At 48.7% G+C, this 26,478-nt stretch overlaps 2 protein-coding genes across 5 annotated transcripts in view; one reads left to right on the top strand and one right to left on the bottom strand.

Moving 5' to 3' along the window:
- Window positions 1–2,190: 2,190 nt before the first annotated feature.
- BRPF3 (bromodomain and PHD finger containing 3) overlaps window positions 2,191–26,478 on the bottom strand; it is a 33,701-nt gene continuing 9,413 nt past the window's right edge. For all 4 annotated transcript variants that reach the window (XM_080569070.1, XM_080569067.1, XM_080569068.1 and 1 more), the window contains exons 2-13: window positions 24,750–26,152; window positions 23,634–23,790; window positions 21,897–22,028; window positions 19,723–19,851; window positions 19,032–19,344; window positions 17,492–17,758; window positions 16,846–17,322; window positions 14,367–14,460; window positions 11,516–11,613; window positions 9,373–9,470; window positions 7,284–7,438; window positions 2,191–4,577 (exon numbers count right to left, since the gene is read on the bottom strand). In XM_080569070.1, the coding sequence (XP_080425196.1) occupies window positions 4,394–4,577; window positions 7,284–7,438; window positions 9,373–9,470; window positions 11,516–11,613; window positions 14,367–14,460; window positions 16,846–17,322; window positions 17,492–17,758; window positions 19,032–19,344; window positions 19,723–19,851; window positions 21,897–22,028; window positions 23,634–23,790; window positions 24,750–26,134 (3,489 nt within the window). In that variant the 5' untranslated portion in view covers window positions 26,135–26,152 and the 3' untranslated portion in view covers window positions 2,191–4,393. The remainder of the gene's footprint in view (window positions 4,578–7,283; window positions 7,439–9,372; window positions 9,471–11,515; window positions 11,614–14,366; window positions 14,461–16,845; window positions 17,323–17,491; window positions 17,759–19,031; window positions 19,345–19,722; window positions 19,852–21,896; window positions 22,029–23,633; window positions 23,791–24,749; window positions 26,153–26,478) is intronic.
- The window catches only part of SLC26A8 (solute carrier family 26 member 8), an 88,612-nt gene continuing 80,138 nt past the window's right edge, over window positions 18,005–26,478 (top strand). The window contains exon 1 of the mRNA XM_080569078.1: window positions 18,005–18,018. The gene's annotated coding sequence lies outside the window, so the exon portion shown is untranslated. The remainder of the gene's footprint in view (window positions 18,019–26,478) is intronic.

The raw sequence follows: 26,478 nt of genomic DNA on the forward strand, positions 1-26,478 counted from the left end.
GGGTTTTTCAGGACCTGTTGTCGGGGGGGGGCACGCTGCCAGGGGCTGCAGGCGACGCTGCTGGGGCCCCCAGCACAACCCCGCAGAGGCTCTGCACCCCCCTGCTCACGGACTACCCAAAATAAAACCCCACCACCTCCTTTCACCCTGCCCTTTTGGGCTACCTCCACCATCAGGGCTGGCTCCCTGCCCTGCCCCAGTTTAAACATCCTCACCTGGCTCCTTGGGCTTTCCCCGATCCCTGGCCCACGGGGAGAGGCTGGGGGCGAGCACCGGGGCTGGGGCCAGCCGCTGCTGGAGCGCCTGGAAGGTGCCATTGTCATGGAAACCTTACAGCCGCAGAGTAATTCCCCAAGTCATCATTTCATTTGTTAAGAGGAGAAGGAGGAGGTGGAGGGAAGCTATTTTATTAGTATCTAATGATTCCAACCAAAAATGCCAGCGTGGAACTGAATAGGCGGGTGGGCTGATGCAGGGCCACGGCTGCTGTTTTTCGGTGCTTTCCTTCTGGGAAGACACCGCGCGCTGCTCCCGCGTCGCAGCCTTCCCACCAGCCCCGCTTGCTCCTAAATCCCCATCCTCCCCTGCTTCTTGCAACAGGTAGAAAACATTAAAAAGAAAGTGAGGACCTCACCTTTTTTAATGTCGCCTCACACATCTGCAACGCTCGCTGAGCCAGAACAGGTCGCCATAAAGCCTTCGCAGAGACCCACGCCGTACTTCACCCATCCTGTCGGGTCAAGCTGTGCCCAGAGAGGGTAGGGACGGTGAGCCGGGGTTTGTTTCTGCTTTACAAGGCTAAGGAATGAAAGTTGCAGCAAGACAGCCCCAGCAAGACTGCTGGGAAGGCACAGAGGGGAGGGCTGAGGCATCCCAGGATGGTGCCCGTGGCCAGGCAGCACTGGAGGAGCAGGATGGGTGCTCGGAGCAGTCACACCCGGTGCAGCTGTGCTTTTTTTGTGCTTTTTTGTGGTTTTTTTTGGGGCCTTCAGGTCAGCCGTGCCCAATGCTGCTGCAGCTCCCCTGTATCCCTCAGCCACAGCTGCCGTCAGGCTCACAGCCCTGCCCCGTTTCAGCTGCCCCAGGTATCGTGTTTGAGCTCTTCATGCTGTTCCCTTTAAATTAAATTCAGGTGGAGACAGAGGCAAGGCTTTGTTTTAACCCACCCGACCCCTTGCAAAGCCCAAATACCCTGTTCCTCGCACACACCGCCCCCGTGCCATTTGTGGTGCTGTGGTCCTCTGATAGCGGGGTGGGGAAAAGGAAGGGAAAAAGTCCCTCGGCTCCAGCGGGGTTTTGCATCAGAGCAGGAAATCTGCACCGCTGGCCCTGCACGGGGAGCGCTCGCAGTGGATGGGAACCGTACCTGTGTCCTCGGAGAGCAGCCTGCAGCCAAACCCGGGGGCTGCACAGAGGGTCCTGGTGGTGTGCCACTGCCCGCAGCAGCACGGCCCTGTGCAGGGAGGAAAAATGCCCGTTAGGGAAGACAGAAGGGAGATGCTCGTTAGGGGAGATGCTCATTAGGGAAGGGAGATGCTCGGAGGAGCCATGCTGCAGAGCCCAGCCCTTGCTGCGGCCGCTCGCTCGGCTCCTGTCTCCATCTGCTGGCGAGCCTCCCAGCCCGTGGCCCTGCACTGCAGGAGCCCCCAGGCCCACTAAGGGCCATGAGCACTGCCAGGAGATGGGATTCGAGCCCCACATTTCCCACTTGCCATCCCTCTGGGGCTCTGCAGCCACCCCAAGCAGAGGGCTGCCCTGCACGGTGCCGGCTGGGATCCCATCATGCGGAACCCAACGCTTCCATGCGTTGCACAGGGAAAAATTCACCTGCAGGAGACGTTCGAGGCGACACAGGGCTTAGTCCCTCCGTGTCTTCCTTCCCCGTGGATCCTCTTCGGGGCCATACGCCCATCCGCGTCGCCTGCACTGGCACCGGGCGAGCCGAGCATCCTCTGCTGAAGGAAAGGAAGAAAAGAGCGCGCGGCCGCGGGCGTCCAGCGAGCAGGAGCCGGGGACACCCTCGCTTTCCCCCCAAGCCAGCCCGAGGGACTGGGAAGGCTCCCTCGGCTCCCATCAACCAGGGAAGAAACAGCATTTTCCAGAGCAGAGCCCGCAGCATCAGCACCCTCTGCCTGCCATCCCCGTGCACCCGAGAGGCCCGGACGTCAGGACAACACTAGCACGGAATCCTTTTTTTTTTTTTTTTATACATTAGAACATTTATTTCTCAGAGAGAAAATATAGTCTCAGACAGTCAGATTATAGTAGGTAAAATTAGCATTTGTTCTTTTCTTTACAAGCATAGATTTTCATATTACCTCTCTTATACCATCTGATATAAACAGTTCTAGAAAGCAAATAAACTCACTTTCTACAATAAATAGAGCAATCTGTGCTTTACAGCAGACTGACAGTAACGTTTAGGTCCCGTAGCAACAGCAGGATATTAGCCAATCCAAATCCTAAAATGTCATTAAAAAAAACAAAAACAAAAGAAAAAACGAAACAAACAAATCCCAAGATCTTAGAACATATACACAGGTCACAAGTCCACAGCTGAGCTACCACCTGGAAAAGTGTATGTTCCTCGAAATAAATTACACCGTGTGCATATAAAAGACCCAGCAACACAACTGAGGACTTCAAGAATGGTGACAATAGGTCTAAATAATTTAGAACAATATCTTACAACTATATACACAACATCCTTCCCTGGCCACACTCCGTAGGCATTATTATTATTATTATTACAAAATCCTATGCCCCATCTCTATATGTTACAGGAATCTTCCTTAAAGTGTGGTTCCGTGTCCCAATGTATAAGAAGTGGTATTTTAAAAAAGTAGACCAAGTAGAAATGGCAGTGATTACTCCCCACTATTCATTATTATTAATTATTATTAATTATTATTTTGACCCCACATTCTCTTCAGTATGAAAAAGTTAAAATAATAAAAAAATATCGAGTTAAAAAGCGAAATGGTGATATTCAATCTACAATCTTGCTCTGCACCTTTGGTTCTTAAAATGGGAAAGCAAAGAGGGATACACAACAGAAGAGATCAGAGAAATCAAAAGTCCTTGGCTAATAGAAAAGGTTTTGTCATCTGTTTCCAAACATCGTTTGTCCCTGTTTTTGCCGTGCAAACCCAGAAAAAAAACAGGGGTTGTCAGCAGAGCTGGGTTTATTTGTTTTTTTAATGATGACAATGCTGGAGACCCACACACTAGGGAAGGGACAGACATGTGTGAGAGAAGGCGAAAAGGCAAAATGGTTGTGTGCTCTACTTGGTGCTTGGTCTCAACCCAAACCAAGCCCGAGGAAAACTTGAAAGAGACAGAAAAGAAGGAAGAAAGGAAGAGGAGCCTCACACCAAATGTGCATAAAACAACACAAACGATGCATCTCCCTCCAACCCTGATCAACCTCAGTGCCTGCAAAGCTGCTCTAGCTCATTGGACACCTCCAAAATTAGTTTTGTTTCTTCAAAAAAGGAAGTTATCTTTGCTTATAGACTCAATTCTGTACTAAACCATGATATGAAACGTGACTGGAACAAGCACAGTCATGGAAATCAGAATTTAAATCTGAAACTACCAAAGAAATTTCTAGGACATAAACACACACCAAAAAAGAAAAAAAAAAAGCAGATAATTTGCTTTTTATATTTAAAGCTCTGTGCATCTGTGCATGTACGTGTGTGTATCAGAGGGGAAGGTTACCAAAATATCTCAAACTTTTCTAAATGCAATGCAAGAAATCGAACATGAAAACACTGTACGTAGGCAGGAACAGCGTGATACTAACTCCCAGCCACAATTCCTTGAACATGATGGGACAAGCAATGTCATCTAAAAAAAAAATTAAAAGGCCAGTGATGGTCAGGGTAAATTTGGCACGAGAAAAGTCCAGTTGGGATTTCCATAAAGGATCCTGGTTTGCTTACAGCGGTGACGGGTTCCCGGGAATCGCTCAGGGCTGGCTGATGACTGCGAACCCTGGTGGCACGGGGGAGGCAGGGGCGAGGGTCCGAACATCCGAGCGCTGGGCTCTGCTCGCTGCATCAGCTCACCTTGGCTCCCGCCACCCAGCAGCTTTTCCCAACACCTTCCTCCCGGCCCTGTAGACTTAATACATTTCATCTCCTGCCAGCTCTTCAGCGAGACACATTCAGAAAGAAGCTGGACAGGCTTTTTGGCACGTGTCAGGGTACTTCGAGGAGTGCTGACGGCTGCTGGGAACGGCGCACCTCGCACGAGGACACGAAGGGGGTGGCAGCCGCCCCGCTCCCCGCCGGCAGCGAGCCCCCGGCCGCTCAGCGCCCGAGCGGTCTGCTCTGACCCCCCTGGCGAGCGCGGGGTCTGGAGGAGGAGGACTGGCTACCCCGACCCGTTACAGATAATTAGACGTAACGAAGGGGTGATCTCCCCGCACACGGCTCATGTGAATCATGGCTCGGTCGTACGCCACCTGCACAGACTTGCGGATGCTGGTTTTTCGGCCTTCCATCATCTTCAGTTTGTCCACGGTGTCGTCCACGCCGAGGGGGTACACCTTGTCACGCGGAAGCCACTGCCTGCGATAAAAGGAGAGCACAAAACCCCCATCACCAAGGGAGAAGAGAAAGGCCGGGGAAAGAAGAGCAAATACCTGGAGGAATCCTGACCTCGCAACATCACACCCGAGCTCTCTGCGGGAGGCTGACTGCTCCGATGTGCCTGGCTCAGGACAAGGAGGTTGTCCCAAGAGTTTCCAAGACAAGGCCAAGTGCTCCAGCTCCTCAAGCACTCCCCGCAGGTCTCAGCTGCAATTAGTCACTGGTTGTCATCGCCCCAGGAGCAGCTACGTTCAGATGATCTACCTTTTTTTTTTAAATTAACACCCCACAATGATGCTATGAAGGTGTAAATGCCTGCATTGGCCATGGAAGAACTGCAGCCAAAATGCCTTCCTACATCAGCACAGGTTTTTCTCCACTGTCCTTCCTCGAGGCTGTAAATTCTCCTTGGAGCTCCAGGGAAACTTGGAAACTTGTGTTCCGCACAGAGCAAGTACAGGGACTTCCACTGCGGAAAGTTTTTATCACCAAGACAGCTCTGCCTTCTTCCAGGAGTCTGTAAGCATCACGGTTTGGGCGAGTACAATGATCGGAGTATCATCCAAAGCTTCCAGGAGACACGCTCCAAGCCCAAGTTGACCCCAACCAAACGATGACCAACACTGCAAGTGCCTCGTCTACACCGAGTTTTTATTGCGCAGTCGTTAGCCCAGGTTAATTAGCACACTCAGAAACACAACATCTTTCCTAATGAACTCCAGCCCCACGGAGTTAAATCTCGGCCACGGTTCAATGCGTTTCCCAGCCAGCCAACACAGCCAACCCAGGGCAGCAAAGCGCATCTTCACCATGAAGATGAGGGGCTAAGTTTTGTCTTTGTGACCTTTCTGCAGCCTCACTGAAGTCAGCAGAATTTGGATCTGGCACTAAGCGGGGTCTTAGGACTTTGCTGAGATGCTCTGGCTTTGTACAAATTGCGTTCAAGGATCTAAGAAGTAGCCACTTAAAAATGTCAGGAACCACTCGAGCTCTGTCTTCAATAACAGCAAGGCAAAATAGAGGAAATGTTGATTTTTACTGGGCAGGTAGTTTCAATTACAAACTTGGAGTTAGATTTTTCAAAACTGATGACTACAGCGAGGGGAAGTGTGACACTGCCATTGATTTCCAGCTAAAAATCATTAGTACCTCTTTGAAGAACATGCCCTGTTATCAGGAGGTTTCGGTAATCAGGGAAAGTGAAACAATGCAGCGTACAAATAACAAGCCTCAGATGTGTGTGTCTTTACACCTCTTTTCTCCAGAGGACATGAAGATACTCATAAGGTGATGCAAACGTGACCCCAACCCTTCTCAGCTTCCCAAGAAGAGAGCGCACACTTTTCCTGCCTGTCTTGCCCCTTGCCTCCACCTCTTTAACTGCACAAAGCGCTGCTGCAGCCCCAAAACGCAGGAGGCAAGGCTCCCCTTGCTGCTTTACCTGCTGTGCATTTGGCTCTGCTCTCTCCCCAGGAACCTTCCCTCCAGCTGCAGCACAGCCTCTGGGCAGCGTTCGCCTCCTTCCTCCAGCCCTTCCCTGCCCTCAGGAGAAATATTGACCCTCGCAGGGCTGCTACCTCCCTAGAATCCCTTCCAGGGATGCAGGTAAAGACTACATCAAGGAGACGAAGGAGGAGGAGGGCTCTCGAAGTCCTGTGAGGCTCCTTTTTAAACTGTTGGTATCTCGTTTTATAGAGGAAAGAGAAGAATAGGCAAGTCTACTCTCTCCTCCATTTGCATGTGCACCCCAACTGCTCAGCATCTGCTTTGTCCTCAGTTTAAACCCTGCAGATCTTTGATCCCAGCAGCAGGCACACACCAACTCCTGTGTTACTGTTTATTTGCTTGGTTCCTGTTGCATTTGCTGGTTAAATAATCCAGCAGGTTCAGCAGACGGCTGCCTGCCTCGTTACGGGGACTCACCTCTTCCAGCACAATGCTCCAGTTTTACAAGCTTCCCATTGTTTCACATGCTGATTTCAGAGCCTTATCGCTCATTTTTAAGGCACTTCATTGGTTTGTGGCTTTTTGTATCTGTCTGGGTTATTGCTACCACACGAGCCTGGTCAGCCACTGACACTGAAATCAGCAGATTCAGTCTGTCTGAGAACAGTGAAAGGCTTTGAGACATTTCACTTGCCCTCAACCAGGTGCTTACACACCTACATTTTCCATCTTCCACGGCTTCATTTGAAAACTGCAGGTATCGCTACCTCTGAAGACTCAGGCTGTTAGTTTAGGTCTAAATATGGAAAAAAATCCAGCATTTTGAAAATGTTACCCTGGAGATTCTTGGCAAATCTTTTGTGCAGCAGGGAAACTGGCTGCCGAGTCTGCTTGTGTTTTGAAGTAAAACGCTCCCTATAATTTGCCATAGATTTTGACCACTAAATTGGCTCTTCATGTGTCTCAGTATTTTTGTGGTGCTGTGACCCCTGGGTGAAGGCTGTCGTGCTGCTCAGCATGCAAATGGAGCGGTCAAATGTCACGTTCTTGGGCCAGGGAAAAGCAGAGCGGCTTCCCCATTTAGACTTTTCTCGATTGCTGCATATTTAAATTCTGATTTACACATAACATCATCATAACAATAACTTCTGTACGCTGCCATACACCAAAGATTATGTTAAATCTTCCCGCTCTGCCACAGCACTCACCACAGGCCCCCGCCTGTCTGCATGCACTCACCAGGTTCTCTTGTTGTCAAAGAAAAGGACGAGGAAGAGTTTTTCGCCTGCCTCTGTCTGCCTCTGCTCCCCCAGCTTCAGCACATCCATGGGCGGGACTGGGATGGGGACTCCATTGTGGAGCAAACCCTCACGCGGCATCTTGGGATCGATTATCTAGTGACACAGGGAAAGGATATTTAAGCACAAAGCCCTTCAAGCACTGCAGAAAATGCATTTATTTTTCCTGTTCTTTCCATCTATCCAAGCTAGACGGTTAAAACCTACTTAGGATGGGTAAGCAAACTGCTTGCTCTATCTCAGCAGCTCTTTTTAACGAATTCTCCTATCCTCAAGGCTTCAATTTGGAAAGGAAACCAGTCAGCCCAACAGCCAAGCACCTGATGTTAAAAAAAAACGTGAAAGGACAGAAGTATGTGGCTCTGTGTGGCTGCAGATGCATTTATGCTAATCGGTAATTAAGCACAAACTCAGCATGGTTGTGTTCAGCAAAGGATTTCCCTCCCTCTCTCCAAACCTGTGCAATAAATTTAAGACCATTGCTGTACTCAGCAGGCATAATGTTATTTCACAACAGCTCCATTCTGGTGCAATTCGATCGAGTTTAGTGGCATTGCTGAGATTTATGCTGTTATTAGATCAGAATCAGACCCAGTATTTAAGAGAACTGACAAGCAATGCTGGCTTTATCAGGCTAGGGGAACGCAGACTAGAGTCATTTTGGAGAGAAATTACAACAAATGCCTCAACTGTCCCTATATCAAGCAGAAATGTCAGTGTCCAACATTTGTGCTAGATGATCACAGGAGGGGAATGAAGCAGCGAAAGGCGGATATAATACTAGGTCTTCTCTTCTCTGCCTCCTGATCCTGGCTTCTAAGGGCTAGAAAAAGCAGCTTGGCTTTGACACTGGTGATCTGTAGGATTTTATTAAGCCACTTTACCACCACAACACATTGCTATTAAAAAAAAAAAAGCTTTATTTTTGGGCAACCTTGCCATGCTAAAGCACAATCTAACTTTGACTGTAGCCACATCATGATCAACAAAATGCTTTGGCTGGCCAATACGGCAAGCAGATCCAAATTTGTTCTCTCCTCTGGATTCCCACCCAGAGTAAAAGCACGGATGAGGGTCACTCTTCTAGCAGAATCTGCTCTTTTTGACAGCATCAGAATTGTACTCAGCCACGGCCGGGCATACATGCTGTGTCAGCTTACGCATGGTTTCACAGCTCTGCTGTTTGGATGCAGAGACCTGTGTAATTTCCGTGACGACTACACTTGCTTTCAACCCCCTGCAATTTCTCAGCAGTCACAAGCGCTGTCTCTCTCAGTGATCCCAACCATAAAGGTACTTCGGGGAACGGCTGCAGCCATGCAGAAACTGCACGGAGCAGAGACGGCTGGAAGAGCCGCGTCTCAAGGGATATATTTAAAAGGAGCAGAAACAAGAAGACACGGTCAGACTACCTAATGTTATATACTTACTTCAGCAATCTCTCTCTGCTGATAACTTAACAAGCACTTAAAAGCCTGCAGTGCTACTGGCACTTCCGAGCAATAGCTGCATGTTATCCTACTTTGGAACTGAGCATGGTGCTCACTGAAGCCAAGTTTATGGATTTCACAGTAATAGTTAAATATCTAAAAAAGGATAAATATCAATTAAACACTTTTTAAAGGACTAGGTTCCAAAACATGCATACATTCTCATTTTCAAGTCAAACATACAGCTATTGCAAGAGGATCTATATATACCATAAGGCCAGCTGGGCACCTACGTATACAGCTGTGCTCACTGGGTAAGAAAATGTATGGGCAGTGAGACACCAGTGGCACCCAGTGCCTGCCTTCACAAAACTTAAGTCTTCTCATTCCTATAGTACTGTGGAGAGGAGAGGGAGAGGAGAGGGCTCTGAAACAATGAGCACAGGGAAAATAAACTGTGAAAAGGGAAAAAACCAAAACCCACATATTGCATGGTTTTGAGAAGCTCTCCTTTTCTGTCTGGCTACACTGCACACTGGCACTGTGTTCTGCGGTACCTGCGCTGCTGCTACAGACTGCAAGAGAGCAGAAGGTACTTACCAAGGCGGGGTAGGAGGGATAGCCACGGCACTTGGCCCACACGAGCTCCAAGGGCTCCAGCTCAGCCTGACTCTCAAAGGCCATCAGGAGAGTCCTGCCTAAGGGACAGAAGGAGGCATGGCTTACAAGGGCCCAGGTACCAGCACGGAGGTTGCAATAACGCAAGAAACCACCCTGTCACCTAACCCAGTCCTGATGGCTCGCCTTGTCTTGGTAGCAATCAGCTAAAGCAGCTGAACGACTGCTGCACTTAAAACACATTGACAATATTCCCATTTCAATTTCTTTTATCCTGTTTGGTTAGGCAGCAAGCAGAGAGCTGGAATTTCACTTTTACTGAGAACAAACCTACTGTCGACTTATTTGTCACACAAAAGCATACATTTAGTCACTGACGTGCACAAATGCACAATTCCAAACCATTTCTCTTAATAAAGACAGAGAGCAAAATGGAAAGCCACTTATTGTTTGAACCTACATACATTTGGTATCCACATCCATACGTGGTAAGACACGCATCTCTTCTGCAGTACGTTTATGATAAATTTAACGTGCCTTGAGATATAGCTTGGCTACAGTGAATGTCCAGCCTTTTTTATGGTCTGTCCATAAAGTTATGTTCTGCCTTAAGACAGTTGTTCTCCTAAATCATAGGTCTAAGCCCATGCACACATGTGGAATCATAACATCAGAGAAATCATAGAATGGTTTGGGTTGGAAGGGACCTTAAAGACCGTCCAGTTCCACCCCCAGGGACACTTTCCATTAGATCAGGTTCACCAAACTCAGCTTTGAAATGAATAGCTGTAACATTTTTGAAATCAAATGGGTATAAAAGTGATGAATTTGGTCCATTACGCTCCACCAAGCTAAATCCACCCTCAGTGGAACTGATGAAGCTGTATCTGAGATTGATTTGGATCTCTGCTCAGAGAGCTCCTTTTTATTCCTTGTAAATACAAATACCCAGCCAATTCTGATGTCACGTACGTTGAGAGTATTTGATCTCTGTAGGAAATGCCTGCTTCTCATTGACAGAAGTCTGTTAGCTACCAATTTTTTCAAACTCGGGTCAGAAATGTTGCAGGAGATCTATTCAAGACATGAATAACTCATCTGCTAGCTCCTGGCCCTGGAAAAGGAGCAATCTTCATTACTGTGAATTTTACAGCAAGCAGTGCTTCCTCTGGGGGGAATGGTCAATACTCCGACTTTACCACAAGTCAAACTGAATCTAGAATACGCAGAATACAACCCAAATGAGAGCACTGCCAAGGCAGATCTGATGCGCTTCTCCGTTATTACATTCCAAGTGGATTCTTCTGTTAATGAAACGATGTTATAAAGCACAGAATCGTGTGATTCTAATTCTCCCGATACCAGCCCCTCTCTGTAAGCTTATCTCCAAAGCAGATTGCTGAGCACGAAGGGTCCAGGATGATAACAGCTCCCGCGGAGACAGGAGCCAGTGCACAGGAGCTGTACAGAAGGGCACGGGCATACCGGGATGCCAAAGCTGAATTCTTCTTTCAGAGACACCAGCGTAAACCGGCAATAACTCTATCAATGACACACCGTAACCAAGATGAGAATCTGGCCACGTGAGTGCTGGAAGAATGGTGTGTTGCCTTGGGGAGCATTAGAGGAGTGTGACTTAATTACACTACTGGACAGCGCAGTCTGACAAAGGCAATGACTCTGTTACGAAGACCTTGAAAGCAAGGATAGCAATACAAGAGGGAAGAGCTATGAAGTCATCTCCAGAGAGACCTCTCTTGTAATTATCATTTACTGTTTGTATTGCAGCAGCATTAAAGAGAACTAGTCCCTTATCTGAAGAAGGCCGTGCCAGACACATTACACCAGACCAACAGAAAATCTGAGGAGAACACAGGGCACAAGCAATCAGCAAAAGTGAAAGCAGGAGAAACCTTTTATGCAACAGCATAAATTGGTAAAAAGCAGGGTGGTAACACGCAGGCAGGTTAGCATCCTGACCGTGCCATCTGCGTGCTTCCTGGGGCTGGTTCCTAACACGCCCTGAGACCTGCTCCCCCTGCTTCACGTGGGGTCTCAGCCCTGTCGTGCTGCGGGGCAGGAGCGAGGTGTTCCCCAAAGCAGAGTCCCTGTGAGCCGCTCTCACCTGAGCTGCTGTAATCAGAGTCTCCGTTCACACCGTCCAAGAAGGGCACCCGAGAAAGAGCTGGCTTCCCTCGACTTCGCTTGGGAGGCATCAAACCACTGTTGGAACAGAAAGGAAAAGCAGAGCATTAGGAAAAAACAGATTACCCTTGAACACACAGCCAAATAAATGGATTCCCCTGTTTAAAATAGTGGAAAATCACTGCACTGGTGCATCCCTGATGTGAAAAGAACACCGAATACTTCAGCAAAACGTCTCTTCTGGTGCAGCAATGCTGGACGTTATCCCAGCTTTTCCATGAGCGATGAGGGGGGCCTCATACAAACCTCACTATTAACGTGAGGAAGAAACCCAGCACGGACTTCATGCTGGAGAGGTGATGCCGTGATGTTTGGCACTCACGTGGGCTCACCCGGTTGTGTGCAGACTTCAGAGAGGACAGAGCAGCCCTCTGGTACGATGCCAATCTATCAGCAACTGAACTCTATCAGCCCAAGTTCTGAACATCCTTTTACCTCCCTACTACACACGTTTCAGAAAGCAGACCATCTCCATCTTAGGCAATCATATTTTTTTCACTTCTCGTAATTATTTTTTTACAATTCTCTAATAACCACCCCATTCTGAGTGTATTTGGTGCTCAAAAAGAAAGAGTGGAGAAAAAGCAGTAAACAGAGCTGCTCCTAAATAGAATAGTTGTACAAGTTCTCCATGAGACATCAGCTTGTTTTTAATTCCTTGTTTTGTGGGTGTCACATAGCTCTAATGTAATTTTTGCTATGTGAATTGCTTGCAATTATTATAATAAGCACTTACATCGCACTTTTCATCTTCAAAGTACTTTGCAAACATCAACTAACAAGCCCCCATGCTCCCCTGTGAATTCAGTTTTGTCTCTCTCACTTCCAGATGGGGAAACTGAGGTAAATATAGTAGGGCCATGAGACCGAGACACGGTCTGAAAGCAAGTTTCTGGCTCCTTGTCCTGTTCTGAGTTCATCCTCACCCCGTGAAGGATTTCTGCATGACTCAAGGGCTCCCATTTAAATGACATTACAACCCTGCATGAATCCAGCTCTCCGCTTTCTGTTCCCATCGATGCATCTTCTCGACTTACAGTATTTTACTGCAATAGTTTCTTGTGAGACCTGCGTGGGGATCGTGGCAATATCCGACTTACAGAAGAGGCAGTGATGATCAAGCTGTAGATTTGGGTACAAAACCCAGAGAAAAGGGGAGAGAGGAGGAGGTGGGTGGATGTCAGCTCAGAGAAGCGTCAGAGGCCCTTTGCCTCCAAGGGGCTCAGCATCTGCTAAGGGAGGTAACTCACGGGGCGCTGCCTGCTCCCCTGGGGCTGCCCAGCCCCTGGCAGTGGACGTGGGATCGCTCTGCCACCACTTCCTGCCCTCGCAGAGAGCTCATTCCCTCCAAACCCAGGCCTGGCCTCTTTCCACAGGCACAGGCACCACGAGGCCCTCGAGCAACACCAGGAAAGGAGACAAAAACACAGCTCTGCATACCTGTAGGACACTGCTCGCACTGCCTGCTGCCTCAGGCCTTTCCAAGTACTAGCCGAACCATTTGAAGGAATTAAGGCACATAATGGCTTATCTTTCAGTCCAAACCATGTTTTAAACAAAGCTGTTCATGAGCTAAAAGGCCAACTAACAAAATGCCAGCTCCTCTTGTTTGCTGCTCCACCATGCACACATTTGTTTTTTTCCAAAAGTTCTGGATGAAGAACACAGGGATCCCCCCAAAGTTTGCTCCAGGGTTAAAATGTCAATTTCAACCCCAAACCAGCTGTGCTGTAGCCAAATTTTAAGCCTCTGAAAACCGATTTATGATGGAGACACTAACCAAACCTTAGCTATACAAGTTATACACCTCTTTTGACAGCTAACTTTTAGGATCACTCTGCAAAGCAGACTGAAGTTTTCATTCCAAAAATGCTCCTGGGACTCAACCCTGCTGCAGAATAATTTGTTACACAGCAAAGTGTAGTCTCAGTCCTAACTATGGGTGTGCACGGGGAATTTTACGATCTCAAGTGCCCAGCTACCACTGCACCGGGGTTTTACAGGACTAACTGAGCACACGCACTGGAAGGACGCATAAAGTGACTGAACGTACTTCCCTACTGACAGGCCATCACCCTCAGGACCATCAAAGACAAGCAGAGGGCAATGACCTGTTTAAGGCACTGAAAATATTACTCACATCAACCCTAGTTGCCCCTGTAGCCTGCACTCACAGCACACCCTGCACACGATTTTGGCACAACGCTGTTATGACACGGATTTCACTGTGCAGTGAAAGGGTTGTGAAGCGTAAAGTCAGCGTGAGGAGGGATGGACAGGGAGATAAGCCCAGAAAATGGGTATGGCACCATGGTACCTGCTGCATCTGACCAAAATACAGACGTCTGCTTTCAGTCTGTTCGGTCCTGCCTTAAAGTTCTGCTTTTAAACTTCTGGAAGGAAGAAAGCAGCCGTTCAGTAGGTGGCAGAGGTTCAGTTTTGCCTGTGGTGCTGGGCTGGCCATTTGGGATCAAAGGGTTTTCTGGCCTTGGCTCTCAAGAACCGCAGGAAGATATGCATCAGCAAAGAGGACGCCTACGTACTGAGAAACAGGAGTGTAACAGATGCCCATTTGCTTGAAAAATCAAGCAGTGCTCTGGGACCTAGAGCTTAAGATGACAGGATGGAGCCTGAGAAGCTTTTTTCTTTAGGTTCAACACAAAAAATAACTATTTGGGCTGGGTTTTAAACAAAGAAGTTGAAAGACAAACTCAGGCCAATAAATCCAGAGAGGAGATATTCTGGGGGAGCAGCTTAGCCCAGGGTCTTACCTGCAGGCTTCAAGCACCAGCCCGCCGCCCAGGCCTGAGCCACACTCGGAGTCGGAGCCATTTTCTGCGTGCTTCGCAAAGCCGTTGGTCACTCCTGCCAGGAGACAAATGGGAATCAGCCCCAAGAAACAGCAACGACACACAGAAACGCTGCCAGAACTCGGGTAGGGTCCCTGCCTGCTGACCTGGAAAAGCAGGAGCAGTCACAAAGATGCTGAGTGCTTCAACAGGAGAGGGAAATTCTGAGTTGCCCAGGCTCAGCTGGAACCCGAAGGTGACCAGTGAGAGGTATTTCTGCTCCCCACACGTGGGAAATTGGGCTGCCTGAAGAAGCAGCGAGTGCTGGAGGAGTGCCTGGGGATGGTACAGGAGAGCTCCACGCAGCACGCAGCTCACCAGGCAAGGCCAGACACAGGCTGGGAAGTGAGGCCCTTGCTCATCTGGCTTCAGGTGCATTTGGAAAAGACGTGGAAGCCTCACACTGACTTATCCCTGCCTCACCCCAGGCCTGGCTCCCAGGCTGGTCCCATGCAGCAGGCACAGGAACCCGTCACTTGTTTGGTTACAGCTTCCGTGCTGAGAACAAAACTTCTCTAGGAAAAATTGTTTGCTTCTATATCTGAAAATGAGATTTTCCAACAGGCAGAGCAGACACCGAGGAAGCAAATTCCCCCTGGGTAGGAGCCCCCCCTCTTCCTCTCAGGCCAGTACAAATGTCACTGCAGTGGAATATCTCAATTCCTTGCCCCAGGCACTGACTGCACTGGAAATCTTACCTTTGCTGCCAGGTTTCCTGCTCCGTGCACCAGAGGGATACCTACAGAGGGAGCTGGCTTCACCTCTGGGCTTAGACAAGAACCAAATCTCCCAGGGGTGCAGAAGGAAAAACCCCCAAGACCAAGCACCAACCCAACACTGCCCCAAGAAAAGCAGAGCAGGCACAAGCAGGCAGACAACCACTGCCTTTACCCATCCTAAACACAGCACAGGGGTCCAACAGTCCCCAGGTTTCCTGCGGGCTCCCCAGAAGTCCCTGAGCCACACAAAGGGCAAAATCTTGTCAAGGCCACTATTATTTTTCCAGCTTTAACACTGCAGCTGCCACAGGGAGTGTATTTTTGGGCAACACCTTGGTCTGACAACCCCGATCACGCTGACCTGCCTCTGTGGTAACAGTGACCTGGCATACCAGACACTCCCTCCAGTTAGGAGGAAACAATTGTGTTTGAAACAGTCAAAGGCACTGAATCACCAAAGCAGTGCTGCGATTCAGGAAAAAAAAAAAACACACCAGTGCTTCTTCAGCAGAGGAAAAATATGACTGCCTAGTTATCACTGATTTTCCAGCACCCTTCCTGTATTTTTCCTTTTTTAATTTCAACTTCTCATTCAGAGCTTTATCCACTGTGGGTAACTCCTCTCTGCTTTAATTACTGGCACACAATGACAGTGTGTCCCTCAACTAGCAGCCTCTCTTTGGAGAAGACATTCACGTTTCCTTTAACCTGTCCTGGTAAGTCAACCCCAATGTGCAATTGCTTTCTTCCCACTCTCTATTTGCGAACAACCTTCGACAGCCAAATAACTTTAAGATGGTATTTGAGGTATGGGCTGTCAAGCCTTACACATGGGAGCTGTCCCACGATGGCTGTTAACACAGAATTGGAAAGAAATCACATTGCTGTCACTCAGATGTTCCTTTTCACCTTGAATCTTTCTAAATTTGATCTCAGCTGCTTATTCTTGTTTACAGGTCTCCTTCGAAAAGGAACCTGTTTGGTCTTCTCACTAATTTTATCTGAGTCTCAGAACTGAGAGTACAGCTTGGTTTAAAAGCAGTGTTTACCATCTCATCTTACACAAGTGTTGTGTTACTGGTCCACTGCACACTTCCAAACAAACACATCACTTCTGCAGAAGGAAACCCTCGCTCCTCAGCTCAGAGTAGAACTCGACGCAAAGTTTCCCATGAGGACAGGAATGCCAACACTTCTCAACCCTTACTACAGACCCTGGAATCTCCACCCAGGCCATTCAACATCTTTGCAAGCAGCTGGGCATGGTGGCTTGCTCTACAAAAAAAACGGCAAACTCCTTCTCTCAGCAGCCCTGCAGACTGGTGAAAGGAAGAATTACTTGTAATCCAATTTGGGTTTCATCTTGTTACCTTTAAATGTCTAAAATGGAGCTGTCTAGAGCTGAACTAAGTTACCACAAACTCCAGGATAGTCAGGGGAGAAAAGGGGTGCAACTCATCGTGGACATGTCTTGTCTGCCCCGTTTTAGGAACCTGCAGAAGAGGTGAGGCTTTCCTTAGGCACCTCTGGCTCTGGCGACTGTGTGTCTTCCAAGCACAAAGTGAGTTTCAGGCGAGCAGTTCACATGCAAACACATATACCTGGCCCCAGCACTCCCACTCTCCCAGCCCTACGTAGCAGTTTCCAGGTGTACAAAAGGAAGAGAACTCCCCAGGAATCACCTCTCTGTCCTGCCTGCCTGGGCGACTTCTCTCCATCGCTCTCGCTGTAACTCCTGCTCTGCGGCCGTTTCCGGGCTTGTCGCTCCCTGTCGCTCTGCCCGTGGTCCTCCCCGTTCTCCAGGGAGCAGTCCAAGCCCCTCTGCAGCTTCACCCCATTCTTAGCTTTTTTAAAAAGGACAGATGTCCGTCGGCCCACGCCACTGAAGGGGGGGCTGGTGGGGGTGTCTGCAGGCGGCAAGGCGAGTCCGTTCAGGCCGTTGTCACTCAGCAGGCGCTGGAAGGCTTGGCTCTCCCGCTGCAGCGCCTTCTTATCGAAGAAATCCCTGTCCGACATCACCTTCTTCTGCAGCTGGTTCAGGGACTTGCTTTCATTGATGGGTTTGAGCGTCGGAGGGTCCTGTAGAGAATCCAGCTCCGAGAAGGAGGGTGCGGGTCCTGTGGGCTCCAGGGTGGGAGGGTGCGGGGGCTTGGCATCATCTGATAAAGGAACAAAGAATCTGCTTGAACATTTTAGAAAGAGTTATTCTCAAAACTACCCAGGGTCACTCCTGTCTTCCACTAAAGCCACAGACAGGAGGAACAGCAGGCGCTGGCTCTCAACATGCACTAGGAAAGTTAGAAGTAAAATCCTGTTGCAACCTCTCACCTTTCTCCCCTTCCTCATCCTCTTCCTTCAACGTTTTATCCAGCCCCTCTTCCCACGGCACAGGCTCCCCGTTGGGCATGGTCTTGTTCTGCTGTTGGGCCAACTTCTGCCGAATGGAGTTGATTTCCCGTCTCAGGAGACGGATGCGTCGCGTCCGGGCACCACTGGACCGCATGGGGCTCACCATGTCCAGCTTCTCCAGCAGCTCCTTCAGCTGGGCCTCCAAGGAGAGGTGAGCCCGGTTCTCTGGCAGAAGGATGTTATCCACTGCAGCAAAAGAAATGGTAACAGTGAAGGGAAGGAGCAAGGCTTTTCAGAGAAGGGAATTCCACTGCTGCTATTTGGGACCAAAGCCATGCCTCATTACCATCGATGCTATTTATGAACCAGTTGCTTTAGTTTGGGGATTTACAAATTATTAGCCCTGGAGCTCGGACTTCCTTCCACTGGGTAAAGAGCAGCTGATTTAACTTGCGCTGCCCTCCAGTTCCCATTACTGTCCCAGGAATGGCAGTGGAAGAACACGTGTCTGCACCCTACACAAGACAGCTCACAGTCCAGGTCCTTCATGGGCCTGCTGAAGTGCCAGCAACTGCTGGAGCAGGGCAGACAGCTGAGGGCTGCCCTATCATACCCTAACACGAATTTCGTAACAGACTATCTGTATTTAAGAGGGTTGAAACATTTAGGAAATGAATCACAGACTGCAAGCTCCGAGTGCTGGATGGCAGCCGTGTTCTGCACTAAGTTTAGCAAAGCAATTGTACACCATCGCCAACCGGTGCTTGGGATCTGCCTCTTGAGATGTTGATCTTGGCTGTGGGCATGGCTGGGGTCACGTCGTGAATGGAAAGTCTCACCTAGAAGGATTGCTTGGGTCCCAGTACCGTAATGCCACATCATCTCCTCCCAGCCCTTAGGGCTCCGTCTAATCTAGCTGGCCTATACTTTGCCCATTTGTTGCCTACCCTGGAAGGCTTTGCACCTCCTGCGCAATCCTCAAACAGGGGTGAAACCATGTTAGTTTTCTCATTCAGTTCTCCCTCGTTATTTGTCACATTTGCAACCAAGGGAATCACAGAAACTGAGAAGGAAAATAGTCTCAACCCCTGAACAATACAGAGTTGGCTCTGTAACAAGCCACAAGCATATAATGATTATTGCTTTGATTTACAATGAAATATGTGATCTTTCCTTAGAGCAAAAATCCTAGATGCACCTTTGCATTCTTCTTTAAAATACCAATTTATGATACACCCACGGCACAAATCAAATAACATAGGCAGGTACAAAGTTCTGAGGCAGATACACACTAAAAGAGCTGGAACTAAGTTGCACTTAGCTTCGAGAGCTCAGCTCACCTGAAAACCTGCTCTTTGAGGCTATGAAGGAGTTAGATATATGCTCAGGTAAATACATGGATAGGAAACATTTTTTATGTTGTATGATGGCTATGATTTTCACACAGGCTGTGTGACATGCTCAGAACAAAGTACATGGTTATGATCTATCCAGAAAGTAAAAGTTAATCAACACTCACCATCCTCCCAAGAAAAGCGGTAAAAGTCCTCAGTTTTGGGTGACTCGGGCAGGTGAATCCCCACATCAGTGTCAAAGCCGATGTTTTCAGCCTGCCGCCGTGCATGACGCAATATCGCTCCTCCGAGGTCTCTGAGCCGGACAGCTGCTCGGTGGAAAATCGTGTCTTTAGCATTATACCTCATGCAGTTGGTAACTATAAGGTTAAAGTCTTCCTCAAACTCATCCAATGTTCGGTACAGGTGGGACTCCAGCTTCCGCCTCATGGTGGAAAAATCCATTGGGTTGGAAATGAATTCCAGGTAATCTGGAACCTAAACATATAAAACCTGTACAATTACAAAAACCATTTACTAGCCAACTAGAGCGCATCCATCATAAGCACTCTGAACGCCCTTTCCACCTGCAAGGGGCAGTGCCAGCAGTTTATTTGTGTGTCACCCAGTCAAGGCAGACACATCCTGTCTCCGCAAAACATTACTTGTCTGAGATGCGCTGAAGCTTCCAGAAAACAATACCCTGTTTTGGCCTGGAAGGATCCCCACACTGTGAGTCCTCTTTGAGATATTCTTCACTCCACCAGCAGCTTGGGACAAGGTGGTTTGTGCTGCCCGGGTTACGACAGCACACGAGCTTCTGCCCAGCAACACCTCATCTCCAACCCGTCAGACACCCCTAGGAAAGGGACTTGCCTCGTTTAGGTTAACAGGCTCTGCGAAGATCTGGGCAGCATCCTTCTCCTGCAGCAGGTCCAGCGTTGTGCGCAGAAGGACATTGAAAGGCGTCAGCTGTAGCTCCATAGCAGCCTGCTGAACCTTGACCTGAGAACGGGAAAACGGCGATGAGCACGGTTATCGAGGACAGGATATGCAGATAGTGTCTCCCTCTTGTTTCTCCTGAATCATCAACCCTGCCGCACCCAGTGGTGGAAACCTCAGGTCATCATGCCACTGGCCTGGTAGACTCACTGCTGAAGAATTTCTGGCAAACAGTTTGTTTTTTCCACGTGCACGATGCATATTAGCAGACAGCACTTTGCAGAGCCTAATTTCAGAGTCCAGACTTTTTGCGTGGGGAACTCCTTTTCACCCCATCTCATAAAGCCAAACAAGAGGAAACCCCATAAAATTGAAAGAGAATAGAATTAAAAATGAAAACAGGAAGAAGTTTTTCATGCCTGGTAAATTATCCTATAGAACTCCCTGCCTCGAGATATTACGCCAATTAGCAACGTTACAAAAAAGTTAAGAGTATGTAGGCGTTTACACGAACAACAACACTCATAATTAGACGAGTGAGCATAAACAAAGTTCAAGGTACAAGCTCTCACACTTAAAGGCAGAAACCACACCACAATAATGGTTAGAAGTACGCGAGTTTCCTAGCACAGTTTCTTACTCCATTCTTTATGGAGTCCCTAATGCTGTCTTGATTTCAAGCAAACAAGTTGTAGCACCAGTTTGATCTCTTACACTGAAACTCTATTCAAAGGAGACTGGGAAAGGATAGAGGTATTTATTTCTCCTTTAACGTTTTAATTTCTTTGATCTTGTAATCCATCATTATGTCATTAAATCAACCACTTCAATAGGAAAGGAAAGCAAGACTGTTTACACAGAGCAAACTGTATTTGATGTGCTCAGCAACGAGACAGCATCAATAAAAGAATGAATGAAGGCAGATAAAACGACCTTTAAATCAACAGCATGACCACACTCTTCCTCCAAAACAGGAAAGAACCTGAACAAAGTCAGAACTCTGGAACATCCCCGCCACTCACCTAAAGGCTGGGCTGGGCTGGAGCTCCAACCAGATACACTTTTCTGTGATACCATATCCATTTCTAAAGCACGCTGGAGTTTCAAAAAGCTTTTACGGATTTATCCAACTGAGATATGGATACACCGAGATATCAAAAGCAAACAGATACAAAGCTCGAGTGATTTTTTTTTAATCCTCCTACCTAAAATATGTCCACACAGCAAGCAGGACTGAGCCACTGCCATAAATCAGAGATATCACAGCAGATGAACCAGTGCTGGCATCAAGAGGCCTCCAGAAAAGCCATGGGCAGTTTCTGGACATGAAAAAAACAGCTTGCAGAGGGGCCATGATCACAGAGGATGCTGCTTTCCCTCTGCCTGGCTCCCTGCAGTGCCTAGCAGCAGGGAGAGCACCCAGGCAACGCCTGAGGGCATGCATTCAGGCTCTTATGTGCAGGCTGAGTCTTTCATGAAGCTGTCCTTGAAGATACTTGTGCCAGAGAGCACAGCTGTGGCTGCACCGTCCGACCAGGTGTGACAAGGGAAGACCCTCAACAGGCAGAGCTGGCAAGCAGAGGAGGTAACTTTAACCAGTGCAACTGCGCACAGGTCAAAGAGGGAACTGGAAAATTTAGAAAATGGTCTCCACCTTTAAACTGCTTCTTCTCAAAAAGGATACTTAGAGGGCAAAACATCGGAATTTTTAGATATAGAAATGATGAGCAGAATTGTGATTTAGCCTTTTTCTGGAGAGGGTGTTACCAAAATCCTGAAATAAACATTAAAGGAGATCCAATTTCTACTCTGCAGAACACCTAGTCCATGCCCAGGACAGAAAAAGGAGGGGTGTTGGAGGTCATGAATACAATTCACTGTTAGTGTGTTAGCAAACACATTTCCCCAGCATTCTGCAGCCCAGCACTGGTCCTGGGGCAGAAGCTGTTACTGACACAGATGCTGAGCAAGAGATGGCTGCCCTGCACATCCGCAAGTCAGACTCTGTGAAAAGAGGAAAAAGCTCAAAAAAAACCTGCCGTGCTCCTCTGCCTTCTGCAACACAGGGTGCTTGCACGGGACTGAAGCAGCTGCCTGACAGTACCTACCTGCTCCCGTTTGAGCTTTTCCCTCTTACGGATGAGCTCGATGAGCAGCCGTGCCCGCTCCAAGTCATGCCGCAGTTTTTGCCAGTACTTCAGCTCTTCCTTCACTGCGCTGGTCTTCTCATCCTGCTCCTTCTGTAACACATAACAGCGGGGCGAGATGAAAACCACAACTGACTTCCTCTGTTTTCTCCTCTTTTCTAGGTGTCCCCCATGCACTGCTCTAATAGCCTGACTCTCCTCTCCTTGTCTCTTGTTCAGATTATGTCGCCTCCTCCCTGCAGTGTTTAGCTGTCTAACAAACGTAACATCAGCCTTTCTGGATTTTGCATTATCTGTGAAGTTAGGCCTAAAGCATATCGTAGCTACACTCTAGGAAAACACTTAAGTGCTTGCTCACTTCTGCTCTCCGTGCCTTTATATCAAAGTTCATTACAGAGGCTGGAAATTCTTTTTGTTGGCTGCTGTGCATTGAAGAGGCAGCCCAAAGGGTTTACGGTACAAAGGCAAGGCGAGCAAAAGCATTGGAGAAAAAAGCTATTATTATCCTCTTTGTAACCAATAGGAAATTGAGCCAGAGAGATTCGCCAAAACACAAAGGGACAGCCAACGCTGGGAGATGAGCTCACACCTTCCAAGGCACAGTTCAGTGGTTTCACAATGCAATCATCCTTCCTCTCCTAAATCTGCAGCTTTTCACATGGTTTTGAGGATACAGCTGAGGTGCACATACTTTTGCCTCACTGCCAAGGGAAGGATGATAAATGTTTTGCATGATCATAATGGCTTATATTCGTAGAACATTTGTCTTTAAGAACTTACTTATGGCAAATTGTTAACTTAATACAGCAAGGAAATGCTGAGTTTCCCCAAGCTCCAGGCTGATGAGTGGGAAATATTTGTTTTATTATTCATCCAGAGCAGTCTTGATGCAAACTGAAAGCCTATAAATTCCTCCAACTACAGTAAAACTAAACGTGCACAACACGCACAATAGCTACTAACTGGCTGTGTCACAGGGTAGAGTCTTACTACTTCATTACTTCACCAACTACTTCTTGTGCCACACACAGAGCTGTTTAACAGCATCACGTCACTCTGGATGCCAGCTCAGAGGAGGAAGCAAAGAGGTCCAGAGCTGATGATTATGTGTAAACTTCCATGTGAATGTCCATGGGAGGGTCAGAAATTCAAGCTGCAGGAAGAATGATCCAAACTGGAATTTAGCCAGGACTCTGGAGCTAACACCCATTTTCCTGAGGAGAGGATCTTTAATCACGAGAGAGGAACGTGGTTCTCTGACTCATCTGAGAGATGAGGCTACCGAGGGCCCGTCACGCCTCTGCACAATCCCAGGTCTCCTGACTCAGGTGGAAAACTCTCACCTGCTGGCTCATCAACACCAATTCTGGTGGCACAGGGGACATCCCACTGGTACACTAATTCAGCTATTCAGGCATGAGCATACCAAGAGAACAAAAGTAACTCAGGAAGAGCCACCGTCCTCCTCCACTTGGAGAGGGACTCTTTATAAGGGAGTGTAGTGATAGGACAAAGGCTAACGGCTTTAAACTAAAAGAGGGTAGATTCAGATCAGATATTCAGAAGAAATTATTTACTATGAGGGTGGTGAGGCATGGGAACAGGTTGCCCAGAGCTGTGGATGCCCCATGTCTGGAAATGCTCAAGGCCATGTGTGTTTGCCATCCTCCCGCGTGGGCCCAGCCCGCAGCACGGTACCTGCTCCGCGTTCCTCTGGGACTGGAGGTGCGAGTGCAGGCGCCGGATCAGGGGCACCCCATTCCTCGCTTGGCGCTTCAGCAGCCAGTAGTTGTGGAGCCTCTGCATGAACTGGTTCTTCCTCTGGAGAGAGAGGCCGCTGCAGATTTTGTTCAGCCTAAAGGGAGCAAAGAGGCGTCAGGGAGCCAGCTGCAAAGCAATGGTAACTCTGCAGACCCTGGTGATGCCACCAGGTTCCTGATGAGGCTTCACGGTGGGCAGCTTTGAGGCTGTGTGTTGATGCATGCTCCGATCCACACCTGCAACTGGTACAACCTGGGGCCTCTCAGCCGTGAAGATGTACGTGCTCGCTTTTCAGAGCATATCCCTGTCTCAGTAGTAGCTTGGCTGGAGGCTCTTACCAGGTACATCACCGCACACTCAAAGTACGCAATCCCCAATTCAGCCCCAAGCAGCAACTTGGAGCTGAAAAAAACTATTTTTCAACCAAAGCTGAAAAAGCAAAAACTATTTTCAGTGCCTGAATAACTTTACTGGGGTCATTAAAGTTTTAAGTTACGACGCTGGAGTCTGGGAAACTAACTTGTCAGGAGTCCAGGAATAATATAGTACCTATTTTAACCTTTTCAAACCATTCATTAGATTATACGCGGTGCCTTATCAGCAGTCTTTCAGAGCTAATCTGTTGAAGTACTGGCAACACATCACCGCAATTCCTCAGGCACCAGATGAGAATTCAGCACTACCTAATTCTGCACGAGAGAGCTGGGAGAAAAAACACACAGCCAGATTCAAAGCTGCTTGCAACACTGACAGGTTTGACATGCGCTGTAGTAAAAGGAGGAATTAAAAAAACTGTGAAATGAGAAGTTTAAATGTTTGCCTGTTAGGGACCACCGAAGATACTGCATTACATGATAGTTTGGGATTGCTGCTTGACAAGGCAGGGAAACCAGTGTGCCGCTGACACAGGGAAGAATGCTGGTGAGGAGCACAATCTGAACCCATTTATTGCCAGGTCCTGACTGAAGAGAGTGCTTCCAAGTTCAACAATCAGAGGGACCGAGTCCTCAAACAGACCCCGTCCAGCTCCTGCTGTCCAGCTCCAACACTCACCTGTAAGAAGGAATTTGTGCAACTGTCACCATGGGCACAGACGAACGCCCATCAGTCGCATCGCCAGGCTCCTTTTTGATCTTCTGCTTCAATTTCACTTGGTTCTTTTTCAAGGACCCTTTGGGAGGGCCAGAACTGGCTTCCTCCTCTCCCTCCTCCTTCACAGTGTCCTCCTGCCTCTCACCGGCAGCAGCCGGAGCCCCTTTTCTCACTGTCCCAGGAGGGGAATGGCTCTCACAATAAGCAGTCTTGCGCACGGTGAACGTTGTGCCGTTGATGCTGGTCTCTCTCATGGGTTCAATCTTCATGAAGAGACCGGCCCGCTGGGCACAGGTGACATGGAAGGCAGTGTAACAGTTCACCTTGTGGCACTGGATAGCAGCCCCCATGCCCTTCTGCTTGCAAATATAGCACGTGAGCTTCCACCGAGCCGGGGGAATGTTGTTTATCCCTTCGATGGGCTCCAGGAACACAGTGTTTGCAAAGCAGACCTCTGGGATCCAGATGGCACAAACCACGTGAGCCCAGCGGCCATCGCTGGTCTGCTTGAAAGCTCCACCTTTGTTCGGGCAAAGGACACAATCCACGGGGCGGGAAGGAGACTGTAGGCAGCAGCGGCAAAGCCACTGCCCCTCGGGGATGTAGGGCACGCCGTAGCACTCCTGGTGCACGGCCAGATTGCAGATATCACAGAACAGGATGACGTTGCTGTTGTGACACTCATCGTCCATGCAGACGCAGCAGAAGGCATCCTCATCGATGAGGGACTGCTGAGCCCCGTTGTTCCGGCTCTCGAGGTACGACTCCTTTTCCAGCCGGTCCACCAGCAGCTCAAAAGTGTCGGCAGAAACTGTCCCGTAACCATCATCCCTTCTCTTCTCGTTGACCATTTCCAGCCAGGCCAGATCCTCCTCATCCATGTCATACTCCACCTCTGCATCGAGGTCCTCGGGAGGTTTTTCAATGTATCGGTAGTAGGCGGCAGGGAGAGGGGCGGCATCTGGCTGGCTGAAGGAGTCCACCACACGAAAGTTGGGCTGGGGTAGGTGTAAAGATGTCCCTGGCGCATGTTTGGAGCAGGACTCCTTCTTCTTGCCTTTGGAAGGTGTTTTCTTGGATTTGGAAGGGAAAAGGGGCTGCTCGCTGTTTTCCTTGTTGCTGTTGCACTCTGTGATGTCCTGGGCAGTCAGCTCGTCCTCGGTGATGATTTTTAAGGGATCATAGATGCTGATGCGGTGAAGCCGCCCATCGATGTCTACTTCCACGATCCGCTGGGCCTGAGCATACGTCAGCGTCTCCCGAGTCGGCGAGCACTTGAGGCTGTAGGGTGAAGGAGAACGCCTCCCCTCCAAGTTCTGCCGGGACCTCCTCCGAGGCTTCCTCATTGCTGCGGCCCAGAGACCCTGCAACAAACCAGCACCAGCGTAAGACAAGCAGACAGGAGCAGCACAGATCGAAAAAGTCACACGGCATCTCAACAGAAAAACATTTCCACTGAAGACCCCAGCAATTTCAGGCTTGCTGAGGTTTCTTCACCTTCTTAGATACAAGGAAGGACTAGATCTATCAATCATTTCTCGCAATGCATATCACAGCAACGCACAGCACCCTCCAACTTTCTCTACGTGCATGCCAGGAAATGTATATACCCCCAGAGAACCAGCTGAGAAGAGCTGAAATGTGTTTTACAGCACAGCATCTAAACACTCCGCTGTGCATTCAGGTCAGC

The sequence above is a fragment of the Anser brachyrhynchus genome (assembly GCF_964034855.1).
Source record: "Anser brachyrhynchus genome assembly, chromosome: 27".
Taxonomy (NCBI): domain Eukaryota; kingdom Metazoa; phylum Chordata; class Aves; order Anseriformes; family Anatidae; genus Anser; species Anser brachyrhynchus.